The sequence below is a fragment of the Ceratotherium simum genome, chromosome 38, assembly GCF_057802395.1.
Source record: "Ceratotherium simum simum isolate JZ-2026a chromosome 38, ASM5780239v1, whole genome shotgun sequence".
Lineage (NCBI taxonomy): Eukaryota > Metazoa > Chordata > Mammalia > Perissodactyla > Rhinocerotidae > Ceratotherium > Ceratotherium simum.
Window position 1 is genome coordinate 14,889,677 of NC_141937.1, and position 13,359 is coordinate 14,903,035.

General features: G+C 38.8%; 1 protein-coding gene across 1 annotated transcript in view; it reads left to right on the forward strand.

Annotated features, from left to right (window-relative positions):
- SYNE1 (spectrin repeat containing nuclear envelope protein 1) overlaps nt 1–13,359 on the forward strand; it is a 452,863-nt gene that overhangs the window by 66,326 nt on the left and 373,178 nt on the right. The window contains exon 3 of the mRNA XM_087425127.1: nt 10,255–10,316. Coding sequence (XP_087281253.1) covers nt 10,255–10,316 — 62 coding nt within the window. The remainder of the gene's footprint in view (nt 1–10,254; nt 10,317–13,359) is intronic.

The window sequence follows — 13,359 nt, forward strand, 5'->3', positions numbered from 1 at the left end:
TTCAGGGTAAAGGATTTCTGCCTAAATAAATATATAAACTATAGCAATAACCAACTACGATAATGACTTTTTAGGGTAGTTAATTGGACAATAATAATTCAAATGAAACATATATATGTTTTTTCAAAAGTTCATAGCAATTTATTCTCATCATCTTACATAGATGCAAGGGACATAGCTTAGGCCAGTGATTCTTGACTAGGGTAATTTTTCCCCAGCAGAAATTTGGCAGTGTCTGGAGACATTCTTGATTGTCACAATTGTCAGGCAGGGAGAGAGCAGGATGCTACTGGCATCTAGTGGGTAGAGGCTAGGGATGCTGCTGAACAGCCTATAATGTGTAGGACAGCCTCTCATAACAAAGAAGTATCCTGCCCCAAATGTCAATAGTGTTGAGGTCGAGAAACTCTAAATTGGAAACTGAGATAATTATATTCTTCTCGTCCTTTGTGCCTTAGATTTAAAGTGAGATGGCACTAAAATTTGCAAATGTAACTTTAATGAAACTGGGCTCTTTTAATCTAGTCACTGATTTTATACATAAAAGAAATATAATTCCAATTCCAAAAATCTTAAAAGCATGTGTCTTTACTGATATTTTCTTGAAAAAAAAAATAGAAGCAGTGATTAGAGCATCTAACATAGGCAAAACTCCCTAAAAATTCTCTTTGCTCATCATTTTCCTCAAGCCCACTCCTCCAATAGCTGTTGGTCTTCTGTTGCCCCCCTCCCCCCAGGTCCTCTCCCTTTAATCTGTGCTCAAACTTACGCTGAGTAACTTTGGATGCTCTTGCTCCTTGCCACTTTTTTCTCCATTGCTCATCTGATCAGAACGTCAAAGGCCCAGGAGATGGACCCAACCAAGCAAGCCTAGAACCATTCCATTGTAGAAGGCAGAGTGAAGGAGGAGGAGAAGGAGGATTATACACACACACATGTGTGTATGTGTTTGTGCATCTGTCACACAAGTAAATGCCTTTGTTCAGTTAGCCCTTGCTGTGTAACAAATCACTGCAAAACTTTGTGGCTTAAAACAATCACGATTCATCATTTCTCATGATCTGTGGATTGGCTGGTTAGTTCACAGTTAAATATTGATGGTTTTCTAAGGACACATATATAAGACAATGCGCCAGACAGTGTGTCAGCCTCAAGTGATACAACAATGGAGAAAATGCTTTCTTCCCAGGAGAAATTTGTTATCAGGTATGTATGGGAGTGTGGGAGAGAGGCGGTAACAGATGGACCAAACTTAAAGCCTTAGACAGGTCTTAGTTTGCTAGCTTCACTTGGGCTGAGTTCCTCTGCAGGGTTGGCTGAGCTAGAAGGTTCAAGGTGACCTTATCCACGTGTCTGGCAGTTGGTTCTGGCTATCGGATAGGGCATCTCAGTTCTCCAATACAGACTGCTTTCCTTATGTCGTGATTCTATGACAGTGGTCCAAGACAGCTAAAAGTTGCAAGACTTCTTAAGGCCTAGAATCAGATGACATAAAATTGTTTCTGCTGTGTTATTGATCAAAGCAAGTACAACAAGATCAGATTCAAGGAGAGGGAAAATCAATTCTACCTCTCAATGAGAGGAAAGACAGAGTCATGTTGCAAAGGAAGATGCATATCGGGATGGGAAGATTTTGTAGCCGTAATTTAAAATTTGTCCTCTGGTCACTATTATTTATATTCTTTTTGCATCAAAATACACTCCTCTTCTCTCAAGACATCAAAAGTCTCATCCAATTATGGCATCAAGCTCCCAGTCCAGTATTATGTGATCTGCATCTGGGCCAGATACAGATGAGGCCCCTCGGGTGTAACTCCTCTCCATCCCCAGGCCTGTAAACTAAAACGAGAAGTTCCTGCTCCCCATTCACCCAACTTGTGATGATGAGACAGGGGCAGGGCCGTGGCAATACATGCTTCTGTTCAAAGAAGGGAAGGATGGAAATAAGATAGCAGTGATGGTCTGAAGTAATTCCAAAATCCAGCCGGGACACTCGGCCAGTTCCTTTAATCCAGGGGTGAGGGATAGTCCTTGATTTCTTTTTTCTTTTTTTTTTTTAGTTAAGAACTCAGAAAGATTTAAGGTGGTGCCTACTTGACCTTCTCAATTGACAAATCAGATTCCAAGAATCTTAAGGGCGTTGCCTGTAGCAGCCTCACATGTGGTGCAAAGTTTGCTTCAAACTTGGGGTTTTGGGGGCACAGAATAAACTCCAAGCATATTTTTAGGATGCCAACAAGTTTGTTAAGCAAAAACACCACGAGTTTGAACCAAAGGAACACGACAGTTCAAAATGAAGAGAGGACTTGGGAACCACAACTTCTCATGGCTAGGAAGAAGACTAAGAAAACTGTTAGGCACAAATATGTGCCACTTCTTAGCAAAAAAACAAGGAATAGGGGCCGGCCTCGTGGCGTAGTGGCTGGGTCAGCACGCTCCACTTTGGCAGCCCAGGTTCATGGGTTCAGATCCCTGGCACAGATCTACACCACTCATCAGCCATTCTGAGGCAGCAACCCACATACAAAATAGAGGAAGATGGGCACAGATGTTAGCTCAGGGCCAATCTTCCTCACTTATTGTTACCTTGAATCAATTTTTTACTTGGCAAATCTTTTTCCAGGAGAGACTGGGAATGACAAACTGTCATATTTTCCAATCCACCACATCATAGGCCCTCTATGTTTCCTCTAAATTCTGCTTGCAGACCAAATAGTTCCTTCTTTGGTTCATCTCGCTCTCTTCCAGTACCTTATCATATGCAGCTAAAAGAAGCCAATGGACACTTTCAGCAGTCTGCAGGGAAATCTCTCCAGCCAGATATGCAAGCACAAGTTACTGCCGATTACAGATTGTATAACCGTGTGGCTCTTCCTCTAACCTCTGATAGCAGTTCCCAAACTGTTCTGTCAGCCTCTACTGACAGTCTCTCGGTGTCCTTCCAGCCTTCTTCCTCACCTGGTTCCAAGGTTGACGCCACGTGTTTTAGATTTTTGTTGAAGCAGCACTACACTCCCAGTAGCAATTCTGTTTCAGTTAGCCTTTGCTAACCACTACCAAAACTTAGTGGCTTGAAGCAGTTTCAGGTTACGGTTTCTCATGTTCCTGTGGGTGGGCTAGGTGTGTCCTCTGCTGGCTGTGCCTGGGCTTATGTATTTGGCAGAGTTCAGCTGGAGCATCAACAGGGCTATCAGTTGGTGCTGGTTCTCACTGGGGTGTCTCAGTCCTCCTCCAAACGACTTATTTCCTCTAGGATGCTAGAACAGATTCCTTGTGTGGAGATCTCAGGGCAGAGCTCCAAAATGGAACCTCAAGGCCCTTTATGGCCCAGCCTCAGAAGTCGCATATAATCCCTTCAGCTACACTGCAAGTCTCAAAGCCAGCACAGATTCAAGGAGTGGGGAAATCAGCTCCACATCCTGATAGGAGGAGCCGCAGAGTAACATTGCAAAGGGTGTGCTGACCTAGATGGGAGGAATTTGTGGACATAATTTCCAGCCAGCCACAGCCTGGTCCTGTAAATGTTTTTTCCATTTATATGTTTAATTTAAAAATATAAACATTGGATAATTGTAAACTGTTTATTTCATTATGTTGAAATATTCAGTATACCATAGACCCTACCCACATGTAACAAAGTTAGCAGTGATTTTAGTAATTGTAAATCTATAATTGGGATAATATAATTCTGATCCCAAAACAAATTATTTGACTTAGGTCATCTGATTGTGGCTGTTATTTAAGTTATAATAATTACATTGTCACCTTATGTTTTTGTTGTTTTTTTCCTTTATAGCTACACCATTTGGTTGTGTCCAGAAATTTAATCTGCATATATCTATATTTAAATTTTTTTCCAACTTTTTTATTGAGGTGAATCCATCTGCATCAAAAATGAGGAAAAAAATCTGCTTTATTATGAACGATGTGATTTTACGTGTGTGGTTTGTTTTAAATTAACATTTACATTTTCAGGTAATTGAAATCCGTAAGAATTTCATTTAAGCCATCATCTCCTTAAAGCATATAAAGAGTATAATGATAATCTGCAAAAAACAAAAAAGTTAACCATAACCTTTTGAAAACTGTGAATGTATCGTTATGTGATACCCTAATATTTTTGTCAGACATAGCAATTTCAGACTTAACAACTATATCTATTTATTTAAACAGTCTTTCTTCTTGATATTTATGTATTAAAGATGACATTGGCTAAGGATGGATACACCTGGAAATTCAGTGTTTTGCTCTGTATGATTTTTCATGATTCTGATAAAAATATATATCTTTATGTGCATACTCATGTATGAAGTGCTATATCTCTCAGAAATAAATTCTTATAGAAGAATTTGTTAATTACATTGAAATATACTAATTTAAATTTAAATTAGTGTTTTTTAAAATACTATCTGTTGAAAGGATATTGGCACATATTTTAATTTTTTTAAATTTAGTAATGCTATTTACTTTTTCTTTACTTTTTTTTTTTTTTTTTTGTGAGGAAGATCAGCCCTGAGCTAACATCCATGCTAATCCTCCTCTTTTTGCTGAGGAAGACTGGCTCTGAGCTAACATCTATTGCCAATCCTCCTCCTCCTCCCTCCCCCCCCCAAAGCCCCAGTAGATAGTTGTACGTCATAGTTGCACGTTCTTCTAGTTGCTGTGTGTGGGACGCGGCCTCAGCATGGCTGGAGAAGCGGTGTCTCGGTGCGCGCCCGGGATCCGAACCCGGGCCGCCAGTAGCGGAGCGCGCGCACTTAACTGCTAAGCCATGGGGCCGGCCCTAGTAATGCTATTTAAAAGCTAGTGACCAGAGGATCCTGTGTCACAGTTTTATGTAACATATTTTATAAGGTAAATTCATCATATATAGTAAAATGAAAATACAATTAACATGTTTCTAGGCAGCGAATTTTCATGATTGATTGCAAGGGCTCCACATAACCCAGGCGACCTTTTCCTGTGGCCTCTGTGCTTCCAGGTGCATGTGTTAAGTCACCTGGGACATACCACAGCTGTGCAAAATCAGCAAGTCACTGTTACTGTGACTCATCAGGAAGAAAACTGCTGACTATAGTCAAGTGTGACAGTGTCTTAATGGTCACATTTAATCATCCTTGCCAAGTTGTACCTCATTTCTGCATGTGTCATGATCTTGTCCTGAAATGGCAAAATATTGAGGAAATATCTTAAAAAGGCAAAGAAATACAGAAATTGAATATCAGAGCCAACTCATTTCTAGAGAGGGATATTGCCTTGGGGTTTGGGAATTATTTCTTATAACAACCTTACTTGGGGCCATGTGTGTGCTGTAGCCTTCCCATACAGAAACCTCTCAAGGCCTAGGAGCCTTCAACTCCTCAGGTCTGTAAGACCAACTGCTTTTGAAACAGAACCAGTGAGGGAAACCTCAAGGGTAAAGGAGCTAGAGAGTTTCCATAACTATTTTTTTTCCCCACACAGTCTGGTCTTTAGAAGGGAATCAAGATTCAAGTTAGAAGAGAGGAGGGGAGTTTGAGCTTCCTCTGACCAGTAATACTCACCTGGACCAAAGCTCAGCCTTAAATCAGAGCCTAATACAGGTCCCTGTCTGTGGAGCACCCACCTCATAATCTGGCTTCTCAAGCGCCACCTCTCCTCTGTGCTGATGCTGCTGTCTCATCAGACATTTCACAAAGCATTTACAAGGGGCCTGAATTCTCATTATCTTCCCTCTCTAGCCTGCTACTTGTGTCTTTCCTTTCTTGGTTAGTGGCATCCTTGTCTGGTTGCCCAAGATAGAAATCTAGCTCCTTAGCTCCTGTCTCTCTACTTGCTTTTGATTCTACTTCTGATAGTTCCCTTGCAGCCATCTCATGCATCTCATCCTTGTTGGAACTGTTCTAGAACGGAATTTGTCACCTTTTTTGTGTGTGTGTGTGTGAGGAAGATCAGCCCGGAGCTAACATCCAATGCCAATCCTCCTCTTTTTGCTGAGGAAGACTGGCCCTGAGCTAACATCCGTGCCCATCTTCCTCCACTTTATGTGGGACGCCACCACAGCATGGCCTGACAGGTGGTGCGTTGGTGTGCGCCTGGGATCCGAACCCCGGGCCGCAAGCAGCAGAGTGCGCGCACTTAATCACTACGCCACGGGGCCAGCCCCCAGAATTTACTACCTTTAACATGTGTTCTGATACTATGTTCTCAAATATCCTCCCTGCTCCCACCCTCTTTTGCCTTCAATTAAACCACTACACTGACATCAGAATATTATTCCTGTGTCTCAGGTCTGATATGATCATTTCTTTGTCCTGTCCAAAACCTTGATGGCTCCCCATTGTCCATAACATTGAGACCAAACTCTTTGGCATGTTGTTCAAAGGTTTTAATAACCTGATGGCTACCTATTTTCCAGGCTCACCTCCAGTCCCTTCTTAACCCTTCTCCACTTTATAATCCATAGCAGATTTTCTTTGTCACTTTGATATGTCATGCCTTGCTTTTAAAAGATTGCATCTTTTTCCTACAAAGTTCCCTACCTGCAAATTTCCACTTATCTGCTAATGTTCTACTTTATGGCATCTCCTTTTTTAGCTTCTCTGGACCTTCCAGCCTGTTTCCTTACCCCACAGGAAAATTGCTTGCTCCTGTATTTATATGTTAATCCATTACAGTAGCTGACACATTGCTTTGAGCTATTGTTTACACACTTGTCTCTTCCATTGTATTACCAGTTCCTTAGAGTAGGACCTGTTTCTTAGTCTCCAGCACTTCCTTAGCAAATTCACCTATTCATTTCTTTACTAAGTGTCTACTATGCAGTGATGAATAAGACAGTGATGGATAAGTCAGACGTGGTCCCCACCGTCTAATCTAGAACTTAGATTCTAGTAGTGGAAATGAACAGGCACCCAGAAGATGATGGTGTCTTAACTAGACTGATGTTGGTGGAGATGAACTATTCAGGAAGTAAAATGGACAGCAATTCCTTATGGATTTGGTGTGGGGGCTGAGGAAGAGAAAATAACCAAGGATGCCCTGCAGGTGATTGGCTTAAGAACTAGGTACATCTTGGGTTACATTAATAGAAATTAAGGACTAAAACTTAAAAACAGGATCAACTTCTTGTTCTCTGTGATTCTTAGAACTGGAGGACTGAGTTTACTTGTGCGATATAGACAAACTTTTCTGTGTTTAGAACTAATATGCATGTTCAGCAGAATGTCTAAATGAATTACTGTTTATACGATTTTAGTAGAAATATTAAACATGCGTATATATGAACACTTGGTGAGACTACATCATGTTGTTGTTCTGAAAAGTGGAAGATAGAAAAATTACTAATAATGTTAACTATTACAAATAATTAAACAATAGTCCCTTTAACATAGCTATATATACACAAGCAGATCTTTGTAAATCTGTATCACGGGGGTTAGTGCAGTTCCTCGTCAGCAGCATTATAAAGAAATGTTACTGTTCATAACATTTTTTAATGCAATGTGGTAGAAGTCATTGCGTGTTTCATATTACTTTCATAATTTAAACATTTTATGATGTTGATATCATATTTAATTTCCAAATCCTGAACTAAATTATTCAGATTTTTATATCAAAAATGAGGATTTGTTGTCATGATGAAGTTTTAAGAATTGTTTTTCTTTTGGGAAAATAAGTAAAATCAGAAAATATTTAGTTAGAATTCAGCTAGCAGTGTCTGATGATATTAAAAGCAGATTGTTAGGACCCAGTAAAATCTGCTTTTGCAGCCACGATGTAAAAAGAAACACGTAGAGAATTTGATATTTCAATATATACAATGAATGCTACAAAAAACATGGCTTGAGATTTCTAAAAAAAAGACCTTTGAGCTAAAGTCTAAATATAACCTCAGAGATTTGCCCTCAGATGCACCCGTTACAATAGCAGCATTGTTTCATTAAAGGTGGTAGTAGTAAAAATATAACAATTTAAAATCAGGAAGTAATATATCATCAGTGGATTATATACCTAAATTTATGACTCTGTACGCTAACATTATGCTAATATTTTTAAGACTTCAAAACATTGACATCTTGTGATATTTATAAAATAGTATGTAATCTCAAGTTGAATTAAATGAATTAAATGAATTAAATTAAATGAATCTCAAGTTGAATTTATACACACTCTAACTGTATCTATAGTCTGTTTTAGACTTAGAATAGCATTTTATATATTATAGATCAAGTTCTGAATTCCATCAAATCTAGCTTCATTAGTTAAGGTCATTCTGCTGCTACATGACTTTAACTACAGCACCTAAAGATTTTAGGGTCAAACTCAAACTGATTTAACTATGATTTATCATTTGGATGTGATTACTATTGATTTGACTAATACAGTGGTTTCTTTGCCGTCTTTGGGCAGCAGTATTGTGATACAGCAACCGGACTTGTGGTATCTAAAACTCGACTCTGCCACTGAGTGACTTTGGTAAAAATGCTTCACTTCTAGGCTTTGGTTTTCTTATCTGTAAAATGGGCATTGTAGTAGTTCCTGCTTATAGATTTGTTACAAGAATTAAATGAGTTAATACATACATATTACATATGATATATAATAATTAGTTAATTAAAACAATTAAAATATAATGTGATCTATAGATAGAGAGATAGCGATAGAGATATATCAGTGCCTGGTACGTGGGAAGTGTTGCCTATTATTATACTGGTTTGCTTTTGGTATGTACTTGAAAGTTAAAATAAAAGCACGTGCTTAAAATACATTAGAAATAATGACATTCTGTAAATTTTATAGATATATCAAAATTTCTCCAAGTTAAAAGGTTTTGTTATTGACTGTCTTCATTCCTTCATTCAACAGTATTTATTTGTAGGCATTGAGAGCAAAGTTACTGTCCTCATGGGGTTTATACTCTAGTAGGCAGTCAAGTGTTCTGAGCAGAGGGCTCAGCTCTCGAGATGAGGATTTGAGCATTGTCCCTCAAAGGGTAAAGAATTGAAATTATATCTTGTTCATCTGTGTTTCTTACAGCATCTAGTCTACAACAAACAGTTGACACTCAGTAGATGTTGATGAAATGAATAGAATTCATCCTTTCTTTGAAAGGTCTTAAACTGGTCCCTCTCTCTCTGCTGTTCATCTCTTTATACCTCTAATTGAAGCCTTCCTGGACTCGACCTTTTTTTCTTCCTATATTATTCTTCTCTTGTTGCTTAACAAATTACCACAAACGTAGCAGTTTAAAACAATGTTGATTTATTATCCCCAAACTTTTGTGGGTCAGGAGTCCATGCACAGCTTAGCTGCATCCTCTGCACAGAATCTGACAAGAGGAGAGGTCAGCTGGGCTGCATTCTCATCCAGAGGCTGAACTAGGGAAGAATCCACTTTTGAACTCATTCAGGTTGTTAACAGAGTTCATTCCCTGTGGTTGTGTGACTGAGGGACCCATGGGCTCTTGGCTGGAGGCAGCCCTCCACCCCTAAAGGCAGCCGGCAATTCCCTGCCACGTGGCCCTCTCCACGGGCGGTTCACAACACGGCTGTTTGCATCTTCAAAGCCAGCAGGACAATCTCTCGCTCCAGTCAGCTAAGATGGAATTTTACATAAAGTAACATGTTCATAGTGTGACCTCCCATCGCCTTTGCCATATTCTGTTGATTAGAAGCAAGCCACAGGTTCTATTTGAGGTCTATTTGCACAAAGGTGACTCCAGGAGGTGGGATCCTTGGAGCTCACCCTACACTGTGTTCATCACACTCCCCATCCAGGTAAAGTCCCTGTAATGCCTCATGTATACAACTCTATCTTACTGCCTACTGATAACCCTCTACCATACATATGCCCTTGCTTGTCTGTCTCCACCTCTAGATAGTTCATGGTGGAGACCTTGCCCTGTTCATCTCTCTGGATCCCCTTGCATCTAAGATAAAACTTGGCACTTAGTTGGTCTCAATAAATTTTTTAAAAAACAGCTTTATTGAGCTGTAAGTGTTCAGTGAACTTTCAATAAGTGAATGAAGGTAAACACAGGGCTAATGTTTTGCAAATTTTAAAGCATTTACTGATAATTTTTAAAGGAATAGTCTAGTTTATTAATATATTTGGAATTGTACTGACTCTTCCTTCAAGATAATAATTGGCAAAATGAATTAGAAGATAAAATAATATTATGGTTACTTCTAGAGTTGTGTAACTATAAACTTTTGCATGATATAACTTCATGACACACTATGTTTTCTTACGCGATGTTTATTTTTCTTCTAGATGAGCAAGAGATAGTACAAAAACGGACTTTCACAAAATGGATCAACTCTCACCTGGCCAAGGTAAAGGAAACTACCCAGAGTTCTATGTTTACTTAGTTTGAGCCAATAAGTCATTAAATGCATGGTGTGAAGGAATACTGCTGTCGCTATTGTCACTATGACTAATCAATGGTATTGGCAATCCTATCAGTTTAACTGTCACCTACTTGTGGCATTTGCTAACATTGCCTCTGGGAAGGAAGGAATGGATAGCTAGATTCAACAGCAGTTACCTCATGTCAGTCTCATGAATCTTGATAAAATTTTCATCTAATTATTTCTTCTGTACTAATGTGTGTGTTAGATGAAAAGGAGAATCCATGCTGGATTTTTGTCTGTGTGTTAGTTTCTATTCAGACCAGAAAGAAGGAAGGAGTGGTCTGCCCTGAGCAAAGAATTTTATCTGAGGACATTGTGACAGTGTTTGGGTTCTCCTCTCAAGTGCTTTGATAGAAAAATAACCATGGTGGCGGGACACTGAGAAGACATCATTCTGAAATTATCCACATTGACTTTAGGTTGTATCAGATGACTATGTATTTGTACATTGAAATGGCTTTGAACATAAATACTAATATAAAACAAATTCTGATAGAGCTACATTACAATAAAATTAATCTCTTATAATGCTGATGAAAAAATATGCGAACCAGAGCCGGCCCTGATGGCCTAGTGGTTAAAAGTTTAGTGCACTCCCCCTCGGTGGCCCGGGTTTAGTTCCTGGTCGCAGAAACACACCATTCGTCTGTCAGTAGCCATGCTGTGGCAGCAGCTCACACAGAGGAACTAGAAGGACCTACAGCTAGAAAATACAACTGTGTACTGGGGCTTTGGGGAAGGGAATTAAAAAAAAAGAGAGAGGAAGATTGGCAACAGATGTTAGCTCAGGGCAAATTTTTCCCAGCAAAAAAAAAAAAAATGTGAACCAAAAACATTGCATTTGTAAAAATAAATATAGACAATAAGACAATTGTCTGAATTCAGTCAGAGGATCCTTTTGCTGAGAGCAGTGCCTGTAGCGTGCAAAGCATAACCCTACGAGCAGTTTTTGACCAGGGACTTCCCCAAAGCCTTTTATAGTTCAGAAACAAACAAAGCATGGCAATTTATTTCAGTCCCACTGTACGAATTAACTGCTTACTGTGGTCTATGCTGGGCTTTGGAGACAGGAAAAAAGTTAGTAAGATGCTTTCCCAGGCCTTGAGAAACTCACAGTCCAGCAAAGACAGAAGACTAGAACAACATGTCTACATACAGGACAAACCGGGATTATCTCTCCTATAATCCCTTGCCAAAAGCCACTTGATGAGAAGGGAATTCTGGGGCCCAGTGATTCCACCCAGAATCTGCCCTGTGAAAAGGCAGTAAATGCCTCTGGGGGACCAATGCTTCTGGGGGCCACTACTTACACTAGAGAATTGTCATCAGTTGGGGAAGGTTATTTTTTTCTAAAATGAAAATAGAGTTATTATTTTTTCATATTGTAAAAAGATTACATGCTAATTGTAAATAATATTAGTAATAAACCTTTTACAAAGTGTAAAGAAAGTAAAAATCACTTAAATCTCACAATCCTGTTGTAACCATTAACATATTGATCACCATTCTTCTACACACAGACACACACAATTTCAGAAAAGTGGTTTTATAGGATACTGTTCTGTATGCCTCTATTTCACTCAGCACATCTTTCCATGTCAATGGGTACCTAGCCACATGATTATTTTAATGGTTGAATAATATTTTGTTATTATAAATATGATAAAATTATTTATAAATTACATATCATAAATTAGCCAGTAGCCTATTGATGGTCATTTAAGTGGTTTCCAGTTCTTTAATTTTGTTTAATATTACATAAAATACTACACTGAAAGCTCGTGGGCATATATCTTTGTACACTTGTGTGATTTTTCTTTTCAGGATAGATTTCCAGAAGTGGGTGGATAGTCAACAGGTATACACATTTATGATTTTAATATATACCAAGAGCTTATGAGACTGCCCATTTCCTTACACTATTACCACTCTTTAAAGTTAACAGTTTTCCAATCAGATTGGCAAAAATAATTCATAAATAATTTTTTCATATTTTTTAAAAATATGGGTTGAATATCTTTGTGAAAGTTTTAAAAGTAGAATTCTTAGGATACACTTATTTATGTACTGAAAACTTAAAAAGAAAGGAAATCTGAATGTATGCCGTGGCATACAGTACACGAAGGGCATTTGTGGAGGGATTATATAGCCAGAGTTTGTTTTCAAATCTGTTTCATCTTTGTCCAAGCTACTTTATATATTTATGTGATAACTGGTTATTGGAATAGGCTCTATCAATGTGAAGCCTTTGCTGGTCTCTTTTTCAGTCCTGCTTTCTGATCTCACCCCTGCTATTTCCAGTCTAAACATCTAAGTCCTACCTTTAATGTGTAATGCAAACCTTTCACATTCACAAAGGCATTTCTGATCACATGTGGCAGTGACCTGTCCCCTAGCAAATGCCCCAAGAATGTTAGCAGTTTCCCTTGCACCCCTCGTCCAACACCATCCCCCACCTTCTCTGGTTTCCCTGTGGTAGGATCTGAAACATCAGCACTCCTCCAGAACCTGTAGCATAGATGGAGAAGGTCAGTATGTCTTAAATTATTTGGCACTGCTTCATATCTTACCTTCCCAACAACACTGTAAAGTCTTTAAGGCATATGCTAATTTTTGGAATTTCTTTATAAATCCTAGTAGCTCTAAGCGCTATGCTGAGTACCATAGAGAGGCACTTAATAAAACAACAGCAAAGAGTTAGAATAGTAAAGACATCACTGGGGAAAAAATAATGATTAATTTCTGGCCCTGTGCGAAGTACTTCACACAGTTTATTTAATAGCATTCATCTTCACACACTTGGGAATTGGTGCCACTGAGAAGTAATCCAGACATGAATCTACAGTCCACGTTTTCCCTGCTTTACACATTTTTGCATCAATGGTATCATTTTGAAAGACCCAGAAAATTATTACCTTCCCAATGGCCTCATTATAACCTTAATGTGATAGAGAATTTTTTGTTC